Source organism: Mustela erminea, chromosome 10 (genome assembly GCF_009829155.1).
Source record: "Mustela erminea isolate mMusErm1 chromosome 10, mMusErm1.Pri, whole genome shotgun sequence".
In the NCBI taxonomy this organism is placed as follows: Eukaryota; Metazoa; Chordata; class Mammalia; order Carnivora; family Mustelidae; genus Mustela; species Mustela erminea.
In genome coordinates, this window is record NC_045623.1 from 60,020,130 (window position 1) to 60,042,464 (window position 22,335).

The following is a 22,335-nucleotide window of genomic DNA, read 5'->3' on the forward strand; positions in this document are numbered from 1 at the left end:
GTCAATACTGTGGTGTGAAAGCTCTCCCAGCTGACTCTTGTTCCCTCTCTTTATATTTAATAGGCTTTACCCCCAAATAAATCCGAGCACGAGTAATTCTGTCAGGGGATATTCTTCTTGGAAGATCCAAAGTAAAGTAACAAGAGAGCACACAGCAAGTCCACAATGAATGTAAGCTATAATCATGATTATTACCACCAAAACCATTATTTTTATCATCATCTCCCTCGAAAGCCCAGTAGAGTTTAATCCTAACTTTGGAAACTGTTTTCCTTGAACCTGTGAGCATTATTCTGTATTTTGAATGGGAAGGTTCAAAGATGGCACTATGTTTTTGTAACATACTGACAGTGTTTTGTCACACCTAGCAAAACAGTCCTCAATTACAAATGAAAACATATATATTTCATTTCCTGTAGAGGCCATGAAAAATATGGGACCTTCTATTTTCAAGTCTGTCTGAAATGCCTTTTGTCTATTTCACCTTTGAATGTGGAATTTCCCGGTACTTTATTATTTGACTGATTTTCTACTTTCATCATCTTTCATGAAGCAAAGAATCTGCTGATAACGAAATCTTGTAACAAAGTATACTTCCTCCGCATTTGTTCTGAAGAAGTGACTCACAGACTGTCCAATGGCTTACTCTATTGCTATCCCACTAATTAAACTTAACAAATTTACTTGCTTCGGTTGAATGGCTCTCAACTACCATTCTCTATGTAGTGACTGTGCCTTACAAGAGGTTTATTGTTCCAAGATAACTAACTACAGGACCAGGTACCAGCAGATGCAGAAAGAATGGAATTTAAGTAGTCAGCTCGTTAGAACTTCGTGGTCCTCTTCCCCCGGGGTTCATTTTCAGGGGCTGAAATTCCAGTGATTTGACCCTTCATGATCAGTGACATTACCACCGACTACTCAGACCTTTCCACGTGCTGCTGTTACGACCGCACACCAGGCTGTGTGGGGAATCAGGACCGGTGGCCAGATAAAATATAGGAGTGAATTTAGATAAACAAATACTTTTAAAAATGTTAAGTATACCTTTTTAATACTACAAAATTAGTCACTGTTGATTTATATGAAATTCAGATTTAAGCTGGTGTCTTCTATTTTTATTGCTCAATCTGGTAACTATTAGGGAGAGAAAGAAAGCTTCATGGTAAATGTACTCGAGACCTGGGGGCTTATGATCTAAATGGTGTCATGAGATAAGGGATAAGCTGGAAGCCCGCAGATTTAGATTTCCATTAAATGAAAAAGGAATCGTTTGCATGAGTGGGTATGTGAAGTCAAGTATCCCATGTAAGTAACTCAGCTTTTAGTATTACATGCATAAGGAAAAAACCTTTGGGGATACTAAAGGATGTTGCCATGGTAGATGAGAGAGTCTCTCTTTGGCAACGTTACAAATCAGGCCTTTGTCTACAACTCCACACTAGACGCTCTGCTCTGAACATTAAGTACATTAAGTATCTCACAGATCGTAGGGGCTGGGGATATATTTATTGTATCAAGTAATGAATGGATCTGGGACGTGCATTCCGCTGTAGAGCATATCACAGCTTACCAAGGAGTCTGCCAAGTCCTTTCTTTGGCCTCGAACGCCCGGTACCATTTCGTTTCCTGCTTCCCCCATCTCCAATGGCTCTTTCCTTCCTTCATGCCCCTTAAGCCACACTGACCCTCTCACTGTTCCCCCAGCCTCCCTCCAAGCCTATACATTTACTAACCTCTCTTTCTAGGCAAAGTCCATAATGACTGCATCATTCTCTTCTTCACCTTCTTCAGGTCTGAACTCAAACGTCGACAGTTAAAGGCCTTCCCTGACCACACTATGTAAAATAGCTCCCATGTCCTCCACTGTTCATCTCCTTATCTGCCCCTGTTTTTCGTTGTAATATTTACTATCACTGGGCACATTGCGTATGTATTAGTTAGTTCATCGTCTGTCTCCTCCCACCAGAGGGTAAGGTTTTCTCTGTTTTTGTTCAATGCAGTGACCAGTTCTTAAGATGCACTAGATAAATATTTGTTGAATGGAAGGATGAATTAAGCCTTTTCCCCCTCACTAGACTATCGAGTCCTCAAGAACAGGATGTCTCATCCATTGCTATATTCCCTCCAAGCATCCAGTACATTGTCCAAATGCACCTAGCAGATTCTTAGTAACTATCTGTTGAATTACTTATGAGAAAATTGAAGTACAAAGTCTTTAAGTGACTTGGACAACTGATTTTCTCCTAACAGATGCTCCATGTCAGGCTTGTCGTGGCAACTCTCCTTTGCTAATCAGACCTATTCAGAAGCCGTGATTTGGCTTCTCCTTGCTCATCTCTTGAGTTTATAAATGCTGCTTGCTGAGAAGCTCTCTGGTTGCAAAAGATCTACAGAGATCTAAGAAAACACTGACTATCCTTCATGGAGAGACTGTGGGAAGCCTACTGCTACTTGGTTAGGCCTTGCCACAACATCCTTTCCACCCCTCTCTTTTGCTATGTACCATATGATGCCTGCAGACAAGGCGTATGAGGCTCCCCTGCTCCCTTTGGGTGAAAATCAACCATGGATAGCAGTGCACAACTGAGATGGGGCCGAGTACTCTGCAGTAAATATTACCCCTCCCCCCGCCTCTATTTGAGCTATCCCAGTAGGTTTCCTTAACGACAAGCTAATGCCAAGGGAACAGAGTTGCCTGGAGCTGAGTAAAACCTGAAGAAGAGAAAAAGAGTGGGGAAGCTGTAGGGAAGAAAAGGTGCCAAAAATCCTTGTGGCCACATGCATTTTTCTAGCAGACAACTAATCAATCTGGATTAGTGACTCCAAATCCCCAAATAAATTATTTATATTACATTCAGTTTTCTAATATTATCCACAAATGGATAATTCCTTCCAAAAAAAAATAATGTACAAGCTTTAAATCAACAAATTCACACTCCAGTGTCAAATCAGACCCTATTATTTGTGGCAAGGAAAGCTCATACACTATTCCTGACCCGAACGAGCCTCCCTGATAGCTCACTGTGCTGATTTTTAATTGATGGAGAGGTATGCTAAAGTGACCATTAAAAGTACCCTGCAGGTCCTTCTAAGGTCTTTCTCTGTCAAAGGGTCCTCTCCGAGTTGTTGGGGCTCAGATCACAGGGAAAACCGAGCAACAGCAGATGGGACCGCAGATAAACACCAGGTGTACCTTCTACCACACTGTGACTTGATGACGGCTCCTCATTTGCTTTCTTTTCTGAGCCCAATTCAAATACTACGTGAGTTCTATTGCTTCCCATTTTTGGACTCAAGATCTATGGACAGATTTACAGAATCCCATATAAATTATAAATAAACACTTAAAAATGCCTTTCTACTTAGAATGTGACATCCAATAGGCACTCAAACGGTTGTGTCTCCTGGGATAAGAGTTACAGGCACAAATGATTTTGAGGACCAGAAAGAAATCCCTTTATTTCTTCTTTCTTCTGTAACTATCTGTGTGTGAAGAACAGGGTGGGGAGGGCAGGTGGCAGAGAGAAGATGTCTAAACTAGACCACCCATCCAGTCCATTTGAGAATTTAGACATCAGGGAACGTGGTCTAAAACACTCCCTATTTTGGCCACTAGCCAACCACTTAAAGTCTGTTCAGCTAGTTATCCTCTATATGTAGACAATAAAATACCCATAATGTGTGAGGTAAACTACTTTTTAAGAACGACTACAAATTTCCTCTTTATTTTTCAGTTGAAAGAGCTCCTTATTGACAGTGGGTCCGGTGGTAAAGTTTAACCTGGTCTACACTGTGGGATGCACGTGGGGGTGGGGGTGGGGTGAAGCCTGCAAACCTCACTGGGTACCTCATCTTTCAAAAGGCAAGATCCAAGAATTTCCTTTGTTTGGAGGCATTTCTAAAGAGCCTGTGCAAATAATGATGGGTCACATCTGCTACCAATATTTAAGAAAGCACGATTCACCTGGACTCAGAATGACATTTTAGATCAAACCAAATTCTGGTTCTCCAGTCTCTTAAAGGAGAGAGACCGGGTCCATTGCATTGCTGAAAATTCATCAGTCTGAATTTAATTATTCAGATCTGGAAACCAGAGGCATTTAGGTTGGAATGTCTCCCTAAGTTGGGACCTTTACTTGGTTTAGAATATTGATCATTACTCATCTGCTGCTATTCTGGGGGTCACTCCAGTGAGTCTGTCCCTGCAGTGTTTTTGGAACAAACACTGTGGAGAATAACTGTTGCTAGGTAATTGTCAAAGAAATTCATGCAAATGATGAAATACTGATAAATTATATTTATAAGTCAATGATGCTACAGTGCTCCTGCTTTCCCAGGAAAGTGCGAATTATAAGGCTGTATTGCCTCCAAAATTCCTAAAACGATCCCATTAATCAAAACGGTTCCTAAAATGGGCAATCCAACCAGTAGTAAGTAAGAGAAAATGCTTAGGGTTTGGAATTATGACTCTTATTTTGCCTTTCTGCTACATATTAATATTGTAACATGGCAAGATACCCCCTTTTGAGGAGGTAGTGATAAAACGTGTAAGGACAGGGCCTCCAAGGTGTTAAGAGCATATTATCAGACAAAACAGTGTTATTCCGTAAGAGAAGTAGAAATTTACAGTTCTCTTCTCTCACCCCCAAATTAAAAAGTGGATCCCACACATAAAATCTAAAGCCAGCAAGTTAGTAGTTTTGACAGTTATTTCAGAAGTACTGAAATATTCAAAATACTCACAGAAATGGGTTAATGGATAACTAGGGAGATGTGATTGTGGTTGGAGTACATTCCTTGTTCATCTAGCAACGTTTAGCAACAGTATCTAGCATGGCAATACAAGATGGAAATGACACAAATGACGTTGGTGACCAGGAGAGCCACACTCAACCAATTCTCTAGGATGATTTTCAAATTGGCAGGTAGAGCTGGACATTTTCAAAATCTGGGGCATGCATCATGATTAATGGCTTTCCACTGATTGCAAAGGCCCATCTGAGGGTTTACACCACCAACATATGGGCGACCACCAGACAAATGAGGAAGAACAAACATGATTAAGCCTGAAGGAAATAATCCAAATACCAACCCCGCTTTCCTGTTATAAATATCACATTTTAAAAACCACGAAGATGAGGTTATTAATAGTAGTTGGTGCAGGTGATGAGACAAAGTAGATTGGGGGGGGGTGTCATGGACATGTGAACACAGCTTTCCTTTTTCTGGCAAGGGAATCCCATATTTTCTTCTTTTTTTCAGTGGAGGGTGTTTTCAAAGCGAGTCCCAGCAGGGAGTGTGCTTTGAGTGCCAATGCGGGACAACACCATTCCCTCAGACAGGGACTCGGTGTGGCCCTAGAGATGCATGACTTGAATTTAGGAGGGTTATCACATGAGATTTTTCCCTCCTTAATGACTGACCTGAAGAACCACAGAACACAAGCTTTAGGGAACTGTTCACAGGTCCCGTAAATACTGTCTTTTCAAATGTTCTGTCCGTATAAAAACTGTTAATAGCAGCCAAAGTACCTGTTGGGAATTCGTGAAGGTGGCTTGAGTCAATGTTCTAAGTTGAAGCCCAACCAATAAGGCTCGCCGCCTTCAGAGTCTCTTGCAAAGCCAGAGAGGGAGTTTCCACAAGAAGCAGAAGAACTAAATGTATAATTCCCGTCAGAGCTGAGAACTCTGTCAGAATTTCATCCCCTATGGTAAGCAAGCATAAGCGAACAGTATAGTACTTCATAGCTTCGTTCACACCTGCTCACGCGGAGGGGCAGAGGTACCACCTGATCTACTGTGGACATCAGCAAAGCCTCTGGCTTTGGTTTCCTAGCACCATCGGTCATATCTGCACATGTGTGTCCACATGTCCGTGTGCGATTCTCCCCCACAGCCAAGTTAGATTTTTTGCATCTCCGTTTTTCTTTTCTTTCTTTCTTTCTTTCTTTCTTTTTTTTTTTAATTTTTGATATTTGTTTCTTTAAGAACCTTTTGGTCAATCAACAGTGAGCAGACACTCACAAAATATTTGGGGATAATGAGAACATATTCATCTACTTATTAATTCTATTCATTAAGCAAATAAATACCAGGTACCTGCTGAGGTCAAGGCACAGAGCTATATGCTCTGCAAGATTGTTTTAAAAGGAACTAGTCATGAACCCAACCCTTAATCAGCTTATAGTTTTTAATAAGCCAGATTCTACGTGGTTGGTGCCAAGGAAAGACTCAGCTAAAATTAAAGCCATCTAGGTGGGGCCCCTTCTTTCCAGAATCACCTTCTCTGGTAGCGCTCATTCTGAAGGTTCTGGCAATTCTGTGACTTCTGTGGTAGTCAACCAGGAGATGAACAGACCGTGAAGAACAGTCCACACAATAAAATAGATATGGCACTGTGGGGACTGTAGACAGATAAAGGAGACTCATATCTGACACTTCAGAACATAGTAGGTACCTACAGAAGGTACCTCTCTAATAAAAGTCTTGGTTTCTTTCTGACACTATTCCCCTTCTGTTCCAAACCTCCCAGCTTTTGGCCTCTCCAATATGCATGCTCTTTACAGATATGAGCTTTAAGAGTAACAATGGCTACTTTTCTTTGAGTCCTTACTAGGAACCAGACATGATGCTGTTTCATGTATGTATTCTCCCTTTTAATACGAAGTATGTTCTTTTAGTATTCCTATTTTATTGATAAGAAAACTGAGTTTGGAGCAGCAATTGATTCCAAATCACCCAGCCATTATTTCATCTGAACTCAGGTCTGTCCGACTCTAGAGGCAGAGTTTTTAATCATTATATTATACCCATTTTGAGTTTCAGAGATTCTGATATTTTATCTCTGGGCTTCAAATAATTCCTTCAAAATTCCCATCTAATACTCTAATTGGACAAAGATTTGTTTCCTTTTACAGTTGAATCTTGAGGGAGTACAAGAAAAGAAAGCAAAAATTCCACAGAAAGAAACAGACTAGCTGGACCGGGAAAAAACAGCTGCATCCACTTTAGGTAAAGTTACATGGCCTAGTTTATGGCTTTGGATGAAACAGCATGTTGCCATTTGTCTATTCATTTTCCATGGTTTACTAGGAAAATACCATTCGTTTCCCATTACCTTTCTCCTCAAGAGTCAGGATAAAAAGAATATGATTTCCCCTAGCATATATACATAAAGAAGATGTAATACATTCCCACTTTAATTGAAGACCAGAGTCTGTCACTTCTTCACCCACCAAGATTCCCAAAGTTCTTTCTTAGATGTTGGTTGCTAAATTTATGAGAGCTGCCTTTTTAAAAACAATAACAAAACAAACAAACAAAAACCTTTTAGGAACTCATCATCCATAACCTGGGTAATGAGAAAGAAAAATCACTCTTGGAAGTTGTAGAAAGTTCTAGTTTATGGCTTTGGAAAGTTCTCCTCTAATGCACTAGAAAGTTCTCTAATGCACGTAAATACCTGGTCCTGAACTCTTCATTTCTCTTCCTTTAGGGATTATGTGTCTTTAGAAAAGAGGTAAAAATCATGTTTCCTCCAGTCACTTCATCTGAGATCGACAAAAGGCAGGTAGAGGAAACTGAGTGGGCTGCCGTTCCTCTAGGCTAAGCTTCAATCAGAGTCATCCAAGACTAAGCAGTCTCTACTTCTTTTTCTTTGAAATAAAGATAAGTTTGAAACATAGAAACCTATTACTTTCTCTCCCAGATATTAATACTTTTTTTGAACTTACACAATCTTACCCACCCCCTCTTCACCCCCAAATAGTATCGTGAAACCTTGAAGTAGCACCAAGTAATCTGGGGTTAAAAGTGAACTTGGCTAATAGCTCTGCCTTTGGCCAAGAAATCCAGGCTCCATCCTGGTTGCTTTTTGGAATGGGAAATGCACAATATCGGTATTACAGGCAGCTCCAGAAAGGCATGCCAGGCCTCTCTCATGCTCTCGATTTATATTTGCATGTGAACAGCTTGTCGGCCATTTTATGAAGACAGATGAATCGCAGGCCTGCTAGAGGGACGGCCAGCCCTAAATACACCAACCACATACCCGTACAACCATTAAGTTTAAAAATGAAATGAGAGTAAAATGAGTATCTCTAGACACAACTTCAGGCAGATTATATAGACGTATGATCGATAAATGAAACATTTAAGGTATCACCTATAAGGTGGAAATGAAGGATGAAACCAATGTATAAATATATCCCTTTAAAATTTCAACAAATAATAAGATGGAGCTATTTATGACACTAAAGACAAGACTTCGGGGGGGGGTCTCTCTTTTCTCATGCTGGCTTTGAAGAGACACCTTTGATGAGGAAATTACCATTAAAACACTAGAATAAGAAGAGGGATAGCCAGAGAGTCCATATTTAATGTCAGAATCCAGCAATGAAATCAAGAATTTCCCAGGCTTGGGAAATGAAACAAAGTCTGTAGTGAGAGGATATCTAGTGTGGTAAATATCCTCCATCCCAGAGCACCGACATAATTCGGTTTACCTTATCTTTTTCAAAAGATCAGATGGAGATCAAAATGGAAAAATATATAGCACAACAAAGGAGCGACCAGAGGAATGAGATCATTCTAAGTAGATGAAAAACCAATATGGGAACGGATGATACGGACAAGAAAAATAATAAGTAATATTGAAGAGCTAACCATTCTTTATAAGCTACATGAATATGTGCATCTTATTTAGCTCTTCAACAGGTAGGCTCTTATTATATATTATTACTATATTATTTTAAAGATGAAAAATAACTTTAAACTTTAAAGAGTTTGAAGTTTAAAGAATAACTTAAAACTTTAAAGATGAGAGGTTAAATAACCTGATCAATGTTACAAAGGTAAGAAATAGCAGAGGCAGAATTTGAACGCAGGCCTGATGCCACAGCCTGAGCTTTTAACTACGATGCCATGCGTCCTTCACATGCCCCTGAAGGTCAAGCCTCCCCATTAGAGTCTTTAGTTCTATCACTGAGGAAGAGCACTTTGGAATTTTATGAGATGGTATCCGGGAAAGTACATAGTACAATGTTCAGTATATGATAGGGACTGCCAGTTCACTTTTCAGTTTTTACTGAAACTGATAGTTTTACTCCATCTTAAATTCCAACCTATAATAATCTGTTCTGTACTTGGAGCACATACCACAGATCCAGTACTTCACTGGATACTCACAAGAGTATATACAAATTTGTATATAAAATGCGCTTTCTATGTTAATCAAGTTTCTGCAACTGAAAATTTATATAATTATACAATTTAGAAATTTAATACTGTCATGTATCCTTATGATTTTATTTCAGACAATTTAAAGTGGAAAATCCTTCAAAGGTGGAGATCATTTTCTGAAAGCAATTAGGAAAGGGCTGAGCTCTGAAAGGCTACGAAAGTATTTGTCAGTTGATGACCTTAAATCACCGGTGAAGAAGGTGGTGGGGCATTTGCCACCTTAGAAGGAACTAGAAATCAGAGAGGCGGCGGCTCCTCACTTGTGCTGTAGAAGATTCGGATTTGGTAAATCAACCCTACCTCTCACAGCCATCAATGTTCCTGGAAACTAAGGTTCTCATGAGTACCCTGATGGTGTTTTGAGAGGAATGGAGGAGGGCTCGGGGCTGCTAGAAGGATCCAGAGACCGCCTTGAGTCATCAAAGTTATTCCTAACTATGAGCTGCCCATAGGGCAGACCCCAAAATCCTCGTACTTGGTTGGCTCCTGGCTACCGCTGGACTCTGAAAGCAGCAGCTCGAGTCCCCAACTAAACTTACCATTTTCTGGCTGGTCCTTAATGTCAGCGTCACTTGGCTGGCTGGGACTTTCAGATTGACTTGAATCTGAAAAACATAAAAATACAGCCAAAAATTACAGGGTCTGTGAGGGAAAGTGGATCAGAGGTGCCAGACTTTCTCAAAAGGTTCAGCATGTAAACTAGGAATGAGAACGCTATGGGAATGACAAGATGAATGAGGGGGAAACAAGTGGGGGAGGGGGAAAGAGAAGAAAGGGGGAGAAAAGTAGCGGCGGCAGCAGCCCTGTTTCTTTGGAGAGGAGGCTCCGTTCTGGGTACCCCTCCACGGCGTCTGGCTTGCACCAGATCATAACTTGAAACACTTCAGAAACCATTCTCTTACAGAGAAACCATTTCCAAAACTGCTCTTCTTCATTATTTATACACTAGAGTCTGATAAAGACTTCATCCTTCATTACACACATCTGAAGCTTGATTCAGAACATAATAAAGTGTCAAAACATATTTTGAAGCTGGTATATAAAAGCAACCCAAACAACAGTAACAAGTTCTGTTGATATTTAGCTCTGTACTACAGCAACACACTAAGCAGACTAACGCCACGAAATACGAGAGTCCTAATACTCTATCACGTTCACTTGAAATCACAGGATCACTCAAAGGCATCTTTCCGAAAGAGACGTGTTGCCTCCACTTTACAAGTATGATTTTCCTCTGGTGCTGATGCCTTTGGGAGCTCCTAAGAGGACTCGTTTGCAAAAACAGATTCTTGCACACCTTTGTTAAATTCCATTAATTTTTTACTTAAAAAAATATAAGCATTTCCAAACTAAAAAAAAAAAAAAAAAAGCTAAATGGGACCATTTTTGGCAAAATAACATTTAATTTTAAAAATGAGCTCAAATTAAGTGAGAGCAAAAGAATCTTACAGAATTAGAAGTAAACGTACTTAGACATTTTTTGGCGGGAGGAGACAAAAATCGGACAAAATATTTCAAAGGTAAATTTTTGGGCTGTGAAGCATATTCTGAGACTCTAAACGGTATAGAACGCTATCTAAACACAAACAAATTTTTTTTTTTTAAAATAACCTCTATATCTGTGTAAAGTCTGGCTAGTAACTTTACCTTGGCTTCACAGGGTTAGAATTGGCTGTCTAAAACTTGACCACATTTCAGCAAGAAGTTCAGAGCAAGATCAAAAGGTCATGACACTTAACTGTGATTAAACTGAAAATATTACTTCTATTTCAACAGAGTTATAGCATTATTATTTTCTTTCTTGGAGATATTGCAAAAAGAAGTAGCACTCCTAGTGACCCTGGGTCGAGAAATGCTAATTTATTACTTTAGAAAGGCTCTCTGCTTTTAAGCAAATGAGGATTTTAATTATAGGGAAGTATTACAAGGAAAATGTCTATCTCTAAGTTTTCAGATGATCTTAACCTGGTGACTATAGCAAACATTCTACGCTGATCCCAAAGAGCAAATAACAAAAGATGTGAAAAGTGAATTTTTATTTAAGTCTGGCAAAAGCGATAGCTTTTATCGTTTTGTAACAGTCACCATAGTGAAAACACAAACAAAAGCATGATAACTCAAAAATAACTTGAGAGAAATCCTTCAGAATGATCCCTGAAATCAAATACGGAGCCAGCACTGAAAACTGGAAATGCAAATTCATATTGGTCCATATTTGAAATTTTAACTCCATAAATTAACATTACTTTTATAGCAAGCAATTAAAAAAATACGGCATGACTACCTTCTCTTTTTCTACAAAAAGATCCTCTAATTTTGCCTTTAAAAATTATAAATTAAATAGTCTGAGAAGCATTTCAATATGTTTTATGAGAACGGCATACTTTTATTATTTTTGTCCTGGAAAATTTTAAACCATGGATATTTATAACTAAAATTTTTAAAATACTTAATTTTGTTTTAGGGGAAGTTAAAATTCTTTCTGATCACATCCCAAAAAGGATACATAAAATTCTGCCAAACAGAACATTTATGTTGCAGTAATACCAGCAAACCTAACTGGTGGAAATAAGAGAGCTTAGCTGATGTTCTTCCTCTAGGTATAATATCTTCAGGATTAATCACCTCATGAACAAACAGAAAAACATTTTTCATCTCAATTAATCTAAATATACAAAAACCATTGCGCTTCTGATATTTATCCACTAACAGTAAGGCAAGAAGGATAATGATATCAAAACAATGTTTTTAATAATGTAAAAGTGGACTTCTTCCTTTTCTTGACTTTTCTTTTACACTTGCTTCACCACCTTACCTTCATGGAAGCATGAACAGCAACAGAAGATGGCCGTAGGTGTGTCAAAGAAATTTAAAATTCCAAGCCACAGAAAGAGAAACAAGTAAACAGTAAATGACTGAGAGGCAAGAAAAGACTCAGAGTTGGCGAGAAAGGGGCCACAGAGCTCTTCTGAAAGCTCAGATACTTCCGGCCAAATTGAAAACGGAATTTAATTTCTCCAGTTTTATTCAAAAGCTGGAGACACTGTTAACCACTGAGGACAGCATACTAAAACACACTATCCTGGTTAGGGGTAGGCAGAGCCAAAGACCTATAAGAAAATTTAAATGATCTAAAAATTTCCGTAGTTACTTTCAAACTTGGGCTGTTGAATGCCGTTTCGTTTTTGAACCAACAAGGAGCAGAACTACCCCATCCCGGGCCTATGTTCTCTGCTGAAGATTCATGGACACTTTCCCTGGCAATGCAAACGGTCACCCATGCTGTTAAGTATGGAGCCAACCAGATGACCAGAATTGCAAATTAATTTCTACCCATACATAATTGACGTAAGGGAATGATTGCTTTCTTAAGCATGTACATTGAAACACTATCATAAAGGTTACCAACTAATTTACTTTTCTCTTTGATACTTGGTATAGAAACCTAGGTTAACCTCATAGCTACTTTTTTTTTTTTTTTTTTTTTTAGATTTTATTTACTTATTTGACAGAGATCACAAGTAGGCAGAGAGGCAGGCAGAGCGAGAGAGGAGAAGCAGTCTCGCCGCTGAGCAGAGCCCGATGTGGGGCTCGATCCCAGGACCCGGGGACCATGACCCAAGCTGAAGGCAGAGGCTTTAATCCACTGAGCCACCCAGGCACCCCGCTTACTTTTTTTTTGACAATTATCAAATGGTCAGTTGATTGTCACCACCTGCAAGAATTAGATGCAGACCCAACGGCATGGAATCAGATGCTGTATCTCATAGCTTCTATCTAATATCTGGCATGACTTCCTCTGGTTCCCTGGTTGAAAGCCAGAAGATCTGTATATTACAATGAAGAGAATATTATTTAAAATGTGTTTAAATTATGGAGTTGGAAATGCTATTGTGAGGAAGTACATTAGGGTCATCAATTTTTTTTCCCATCTAGGGACTTGCTTTTTGTTTAAGAAATCTCAGACTTCAATGTAACCTTGAAAAGCAATGTTTCTTTTGGCTTCTAAAAAATTTATGAGCAGAAATTTAAACCTAAAATAGACAGGGTTTGCATATAGGAGGCTGGGTTGAGACCTCTTAATTGAACTGGCAGCCATCTATCTATGCATTTTTATGGCGCCCACAGATATATTGCTGGAGTACTCAGACAAAGATATTTCACTATCAATACAATCACTGGGGGAAAGGAATAAAATAAATCCTAATGCCTACATCTCAGTCTCTGCTTCCATAAGCTTGTGCAATGCAGGAACAGAAGCCTTGTGCTAGATTTGCTACTTATGCACACATTCAGTTGCCCCAACCTCAGTTCTGCTCCCCCCCAAGCATGGACTTTCGGAGAACACTCCCTTTGGGAAGGGAAAAATGACAAAAACATGTCAACAGGGCAAATAGCAGGCAAAAAACACAGAGATCACCTTCACGAAGTTTATGTTCTTTAGATATGAAGCAAAGATGGAACGCTGCTAAATCTTTGTCGTGCTCAACTTTCTCCTCTCTGGTCTCTTCATTGTACATCCATCTCTTACGGTGTAATTTATACTATGTTATACTAAGGGGATCTTAAATGATGTCCTATGAGAATCTGAATTCCATAAGAAAAGAGTTCCTTTCTCACTCTTTTCTTGTCCCCAGTACTTTCCAAGGGTGCCTGGCCTGGCCAAGGATTCACTAAGTGCTGAATTCAAGACATGAATTTTCAATACGAGTAACTTGTCGTTTCAGCTTTCTAACACTGGGCCACTGCCAGCGACTGGAAAACATACTAAAGTCATACCTAAAGGGAACTGAGACTCACAAACCGAGGAAGGAGGGCAAATAAAAGGCCTTTATTTCTGCTTAATGTTCCCCTTCGTGGGGCCTGGCAAGGCAGAGACAGGTTCGTTGGCTGGGAAATCTTGCTCCGTGGTTAGCAGTTGCAGACAACCACCTTCCATGATGCCCTGGCCAGCACACACCACAAGGGGCTCCTTGGAGGAACAAGAGCTGAGGACCGTGTCTGACCCAGAGGAGGCCCCCCAGAAATGTGTGCAGTCTTCAATGATGGATGGCGGAGGGCCTTTCCACACATTCAAAAAATACAAAGCTGAGAGAAATCTGCCATATTCTGACACCTGAGGAGTGCCTCAAAATCCCAACAGCTGCTGTGGTGAAAAACTGATAAAGGAAGAACAGACATGACGTGGTGAAGAACTCTTCTCACCCTGACACGAATCAGTGTAATTCCTATTTGATTATCATGATACCAACAAAAGTCTGTGGACCATAAAGGGACAAATTCTGGTTCCACCAGAAAAATAATTCCACCTAAGTTTCAACCTTCCTCCCTGCATTATGATTTGGCTAAAAAATGAAGATTCAAAAGCCTCTGTTAAACTTCCATGTCCAGTTCTAAGTCTCCCCAATGGAAAGGGAGATAATGAAGAAGCCAAAGGCATCCAGGAACATATATGAGTTAGTCAGCTGAGAGAAAAAAAAGTGAAAATTCCACCAAAAAAGAGTTTCCAGTTGTTTGTGGTGTGAAAAGAAAAGGCAAAGACAGGAATGAATACTCTGGTGCAAATAAATGAAGAGTTAGGAGCACTTCTGGAAGAAAAGAAAATAAGGACTAGGGGTAATTATACTCTGAGTATAATAAACAGTCACACTCCACAATTGTAGCCCTTAAGGATACTCAAAATTCAGGTAAGTTTTGTTTCTCATGGTTCAGGAAGACAGAGTTCTTTGCAAAAGAGGCCAAAACACACCAAGATTCATTTTTAAAACATCCATGAAGTTATGACGGAAAAACAGTTCTCCCTGTGATTGCTAGTATAAGGTTTAGAATTACTCTGCTGGGACCCTTCAGTATCACAACATGTTATGATAGTAAGGAAATCTGGAAGGGCAAACGGTTATGATAGTCACATTTGTTTATTAGTCATTAGAGCTTAGTTACAAAAGAAATATTCTACAACTTTAAATGTTTAAGGCTATTATCTATTTTTCCCCAGTATCACCATGACCTTAAAGACTGAGGTGTGAGGAAATTATCTGAAATACCTTTGCCTGAGAAGGCAGAATGTCAGTGTCTAGGTGCACATATGTATACAGTTTGTAGCTTACATGTGTACACTGATGAATATAATACCATCAGCTAACCCTAACATTATCCATCATGGTCTGGTGAAGAGCAAACAGATTTATAATATCATCATTCAATCTGGGGCCACTAAATGTATTCAATTATTATTAGCTTTTCAGAGAATAGATAAAATCCTTTAAGCTCAGTGAATAACCAAACCAATATTTAATGTCAATTAATGTGCACAGTTGTGACCCACTTAATAAAAAATTAACATACAATAACCTAATTTTTAACACAGATAAATCATGAGGTGACTCCCACCAACCAAGTTTTTTTAGCTTCCAAAATGGAAACACTCCACAGGTCTTTAAATGGAAGTCTTCTCTTGATTGGCTATAAAATACAAACTTTGATCTCCGTAACTTTCCCAGTAAGCTAGAAGGGAGTGTTTGTATGGATAAGTGTGTGCTTGAGATAACCGCAGTCACGAAGTTCTTCACCAGAAGGGAGATGGGGAGATGTAGCAGAGGAAAAGCCCTTGTTCCAAAAGAATGAGGCTAGCGTGCACATGTGGGTCTTCCTCCCCACTAATCCGGACTCGGACAGAGGAGGAAGGCTGTGTTCATGCAGCAGGGACTTGGAAGGACTCCACCAGACCACCCCGGGGGCTGCCAGCTGCTCGGGAGATCTACCTATTAGCCATTCCCCTGGATAGTATTTTCAGAGAATACTTAAAAGAGTGTTACATAATCTAGGTTACTACCATTTTTTTTTCTTGAAAAAAAAAATTTTTTTTAAATGTCTTCCTGAAGAAGAATTTGTGAAATATTAAATTTGCAGGAATTAGAGTTTTTGGCATTAGTGCTGGTATTCAGAGCCCATCTGTTTAGTTGGGACTGTGTACGATGATGAGACCGTTTAGGTTGAAGAGTGAGTCAACTGTCTTATCACCTACTCATAAATGTGTTATTTTTCTGTGTGCACAAGGAGGTTGTGGAATGATATAGTCTTAACACATAGAGAAAAAAAAATAAAATGGCGTAACTATTGTGTTATGACAGTGAGGGGGAATCATTTCTAAGCTTTAAAAATGACAAATTCAGTCACTCTGAAAGTAACCACGAAATGACTCAATCTTAAGCCTTCTATCTTTGAACGAGGCTGACTTCAAGTAATGATCAGGTTTTTTAGTGAAGTTCTACATGAAGTCAAGGGCAAGAAGGTGGAGAGTATAAAAGATCTGCAAGCACGATGCTAAATTTATAATTTCTTACATCTTCTTTGACAAGGGTCTGTGACTAAAATAAACTATAGTATTCAGGTAATCATTTTGAGTTTTGTTTTTCCCACAACAGGAAATATGATGGTAACCTGTTGATCAATTCAGAACTCCAAAGTTACTGAGTCAACCTGGTCACCTACCCACTCGTGTATAAACAAAGAGGTGCTTTAGAAGTGATCACATCCCCCTTTTTAGTCACTTTTTTCACAAAAAAAATTTAATTAGAACAGTAAGTTGTTAGAGTTCTTAAACAGAAGTATACTTGACGATTACTCAAATAATCATCTACACAACTTAAAAAAAAATCATCTACACAACTTAAAATAGAAAACTTCTCTGTATACTTTCATGTTATAAAAACAAATGTGTCAATTGAAAATGATGCACAGTTGAGTTGTAGTCTATATGCATTATTTTCTTGTATCTGAATATCTATAAATTTATTACAATAACAAAGTGACCCCTGTTATAGGGGACATGTAAGCTCAGGATATACACTAAATATTAGCTTCTCTTGCATTCATATTTTACTACTGAAAGGAGTATGAAATGACCAAAAAAAAAAAAAAAGGTGTTAAAAAATCTCAACTATGTAACTGCTCTGGAGCTCAGTTTCCTCATCTGTAAAATGGGGACAGTAATCATCATGTTACCTAACTTAACAGGACTGTTGTAGAGATCAACTAAAATAATACAAGAAAACCTGGTTTTAAAACTATAAGGCCCCCCCCAAAAAAGAAATGTACACTTACCACAGCAATATAAATCTTTTCATCCAAATGCAGTTTTTTGTTTCTTTTTAAAAATCAGACCCAACCCACATATGATGTGATTCTGGTATAAAACATTAGTATCATAGCCCTGATTTAAAAACGAATGTTCTTAATTCCCATATACTGGGCAAGAGATTATCTCTGATAATGGAAATGTAAATCTCAGCTTGCCGTTGTTTATTCCAGACAGACATTTGTGTGTTAAGTCTGTTTATCAGGCAACACTTTGTCTAAGCCAGGAAGTAGTCAGTCTTTGTAACAAGATGTATGCAAATGAATTTCCCATGAGTCTCTGCAGCAAATTGTAGCAGGGGAAAAAAAAAAATTCCTTGTTACTTTACCAGCAAGAAGCTACCTCAAAAGTAGACTAGAGACAGAACTATGAGCTAGACTATGCTGATTAGTTTAAATGAGTCCTAAACATGTGCTCACAGTCTGTTGCTCTTTATTCTAAGCAGACTTGGTGCATTACATCTGTTTATCAGACAACACTCTGTCTGGGTATTCAGGCTTTGTAACCTGTGTGAAAATGAACGGTGACCATAATCCCATGAAATAACCTGTCTGAGGCAAAACTCCAAACCTCCTGTCGCTTTAAGAATCCCCACCAACAGAGTTCCCGTGAAACCTTTGTAACTTTAGGGGGAAAAAAAAATTCATAGAGCTCTAACTTTTTGCCCACCTTCTCTCTTAAATAACTTTTCTACATTCATTGGTTCTCCTAAGGGCATGACAGACTCAAGGCAGAATGGCGAATTTTATCATTTTATCATGCAAATTGGACTGATAAATTTAAAAAACTGCTAAATATGCCCTACCTAACCATCAAAAAACAGGTATTTTTTTTTAAAGAAAATACTTTTCTATCATAATAAAAAAGTAGTCTTTAATCTTACTATTATTTATCCTTATCCTGGGATCTTTTTTTTTTTTTTTTTTTAATCCTACTATAACCAACTCTTCAAAAAAAATTCTGTACAGGAAGAATGCAACAGTGTATTTCTTTTCTTTCCATTTTTTTCTTGTTAGTTTTCTACAGGGTTTGAAGAATCTTACCAGAGGAATCGAATTGGTTTAAGCTTGTCTTCCTAGACAAAATAAACACTTGAGGACTCTACTTGTTTGTATTCTCCTCAGCGGTGCTGTATGCATCAGCAGCTAAAAACAAAGAAACTTTTTAGCTGCTCAGACAAAATGCAGAAGCTTCCCAAACAAGGAGGCAAGGGAGGGGGGTCGGGCTGGAGAGGAGGGTGTGGGTGGAGAAGTGTGCAGAAAGTCTGACAGTCCATTCAATATAGGGATGATGGCTATAATGCATCCAGGGTCCCCTTGCTAATTAAATATGCACTGGCACAGTTTTGATCGATGCAGGCCATGGATCAGGTGACACACCTGTAAAATCTTGAGTCCAGAGCTCCCAGGAAAAGGGAAAATACAGTCTTGTCTCCTTATCTTTGTTTTCAAAGGCTCTCAATTTCTGTGCTTAGATATCTAATTTAATTCTCTCACCCCTCAGCAAACTGGATTAGGGAAGTCAATACTGCCTTTGTGCATCGACAGGAAAACACAGCTTTCCTTTTATTCAATTTAGCTATGACCTTTAGACAAAGATAATGACAACTGTCTAAAAGTAAGGTTAAGGCCTCAAGAAGACCCCCGGAGCTCGGGCTCCCACGGAATTTGGGGTGTGCCGTGACTGTTTCCCACTTGAAGAGGCAAAAGGGAGGAAAGGGGACTCATAGGGGAGGCCAGGGACGAGGGGCACGGAGGAAACACAAGTGGAGGAGATTCGAATCCACTGACTACACAACCGAACTCTCAAAACTCAAACAACTGGACCCGTGTCACATCCATAACCAGAAAACAATTCTGTGAAAGAACAGGAGTGAGAATGGCCTAGTAACAATTTGCCTAAGAAATGAGAAGGTTAAAGATTCTGTGGCTGGGTAAATTAGGATATTGGGGGAGGGGGGTTGTTTGTTTGTTTCTTTTTGGTCTTTATCCTGAAGCATTTGAGAAAACAGGACCATCCGTCAGTGTATTATGAATTACACCCCTGGTGAGGACTAGAACTAGATATTTTGGACAAGTCTGGGTTTCTGCAGTGTTAATAGTGTTCACACCACTACTCCTAACCGAAGGGGAAAATGACAGCGGAACATTTTGCCGAAACAGTTAACTGCTTTCTTTTTAATTCCTTGACCTTGGGCCTACTCATTCCATTCATGAAGTCACTGCATTCATTAATGCGCCTACTGTGTGCCTCTGGCACTGTGTACCTAGAAACACAAAAGTTTAAAAGGTAAGGTCTCTGTTCTCAGGGAGCTCTCCATCTATGCGGCTTATAAGAACATGATCAAGATTCTGGGGCATCTCCTCTTGATTGAGTCCTATCTCCTGGTAAAATCAAAGTACAGCAGCGCATTATTGTACACACACACCTAATTGCTTTTACTCTCTGTTAGCAGGAATCACTGCCACTAAATGTAGCCTCGTAACAAAATTTACAGGAGCTGGGATGCTAACTGCTGGCGGTAATGGCGGGGAGCCACTTTTCTAGGGAGCTATAGGAAGCTGAGACAGAGTCCTTTTAAGAGAAATGGGGCACTGTTATTGTATAACTGGCATTGTTGGGCATGGGGGAAAACTACCAAAATAGCTTTTTGGAATCAGATTTTCCCCACAGAAACAATTTCACATATAGTGCCGAACGGTATTGCTGGTCAGGCCTGGTGTCCTCCCTGTGAACAGAAAGGACAGTTCTAACAGAAGCAGCTGAGGTACAAGCCAAGGAGGCAAAGGTATTATTAGCAAGCCTGGGTCTGAGGCCTCACTTGGCCACTGGGCAAGGCCCGTTGCTTCTTCTCATCTTCTAAACGCCTGAGTTTCAAGATTATGAGGACTGAGTGGCGTGATTTTAAACGCCTTGTAAATTATAAGAGCAATAATTCTCTAACAGCCCACTGCACAGAAGCAGGTTTTCGGAAGTATATAAACTGGGGAAAGAATTGCACTGACTACCTCCTTTTATTTCCTGCCTCATTATTTTTATTGCCAGATAGCACAGTATCTGGAACATATAGGTACTAATAGATGTTTGTTGAAATGGAATGGAAATCAAAGAGTGAAAAAATACCTCTCTTAGGGTCACGAAATACAACAGGGCCCACCTTGGGAAAGGTTAACAGATATTTTGGGTGGATTCTCTGGCTTTGGGGACACTGGAAGACAGGATAGTGGTCTACTCCACATGGTAAGGGAAGACCCTACAGAGGTCAGAAGGCCTGTTTTTCTGGACCAGAATGAGGGGCATGTTAGGTAGCTTGTAAAGATTCTTCGTAGCCCTAGAAGTCTAATTTGAAATAGATTATGGGCAATTCAGTGGTTGGTCTTTTGGCTGCATTCAAGCCCAGGACCCTATCCCATCCAAAGGAACTGGTTGATATTTTATTTACTGCCAATTATAAGTGCAATTAGTAAAACATGAGTGCAATAATCATTATAAGTCAAAGACTGTCTCTTCTTTACTTTATAAATGACCGCAAATAGCCCACTAAGAGTCACAAATGTTTCTCTTCGGTGACTTGGCCAACCCTGACCACTGAAGGCTACAAGCAATGTTGTCTCTTTAGACCTTGATCCACATGTATCCTTAAAGAATTTAGTCTAGGTCCAAAGTCCTAGGATTTAAAACAATACTTGTTAAAAAATATTTCAGATATACTTCATATATATATATATATATATATATATGCATGCACACACATATATATTATAGATACATGATAGCTATATAATATATATTTTATATATATAGGATTTATATATACATATGTAGAGTCTTTTTTTAAAAAAAGCTTCTACCCTTACATTTTAAAAAGATTCTATTTATTTATTTATTTGAGAGAGGAGAGAGGAGAGAAAGAAAGCACAAGCACATGAGCCAGGGCGAGGGGCAGAGGGAGAGCCAGAAGTAGGCTCCCTGAGGGACAGGGGACTCCAACCCAGGATCCTCAGATCTGACCTCAGTTGAAGGCAGATACTTAACTGACTGAGCCACCTAGGTGCCCTTTATAATCCTTACACACTGACAATAACTATTCCGTAATAACTTGGTTTTGAACCTATAACAAACATGCATGAATATGGGAAGTTACCATTTGCCCAACCGAAAAATGATTCTCAGACTTCCCAAGGGATCATCACAAAGCTCAAGTGATATCTGATTCTCTACCAATTCACCCAAGCCTTTTGCAAGTAAAAATAATCATGTATATTTTGCTTCTATGTCTTTATGATAGATAAAATGATTTAAATGTACTGAATCATTTCACTTTCAGGAGTTTTCCATTTGGATCCTATCATGGCTTTCTCCTTGACATATGCAGTGCTAAGTTATTTAAAATTAATTGCAGTACAATATTTTAAAATTTCTTCACATGGTGCTAATCTCAAGTGCTTTGGATGTTTGAACCACACTTGGAAGCCATCAGGTTCTGTGTATCTCTCATGGAGTAGTCGAACATGCTAAAAAGATTAGTCAGTGAACTTTAATCTATAACCAAAACTATACTGAATTATAAAATTTCAAAAATGTGTGAGTTGATACAAATGAGAAAACTCCAAACATTCTACATAACAAGAAAAAAAACAAACCTAGATAATTAAAACGCATGAATTGACTCATATTGCTTTGAAAACCAGAAAAGCTTTCAGAAATCCACTTGAGTGTGGGGTCCTGCTACTTGAACACAATTAGGGACAAGCTGGGCTCACGTATTCATTTAAAGTTCATTTGTCTGCATTTTGGTTTTCATTTTAGGACATAGTCTACATTCTTTTCTGTGGTGACACTGGTGTAGGGGATACGTATTTCCCACTTTAGAAACTTAGTATGGACAGATAATTTGCTTAGTAATGATCCTACAATTCAACTGTCTTCCATACAAAGCCTAGTGGTAGTTTGGGT

At 39.1% G+C, this 22,335-nt stretch overlaps 1 protein-coding gene across 5 annotated transcripts in view; it reads right to left on the reverse strand.

The window, feature by feature from the left end:
* The window catches only part of NFIA (nuclear factor I A), a 364,677-nt gene that overhangs the window by 163,986 nt on the left and 178,356 nt on the right, over positions 1 to 22,335 (reverse strand). For all 5 annotated transcript variants that reach the window (XM_032303341.1, XM_032303340.1, XM_032303342.1 and 2 more), the window contains exon 3: positions 9,782 to 9,847. In XM_032303341.1, coding sequence (XP_032159232.1) covers positions 9,782 to 9,847 — 66 coding nt within the window. The remainder of the gene's footprint in view (positions 1 to 9,781; positions 9,848 to 22,335) is intronic.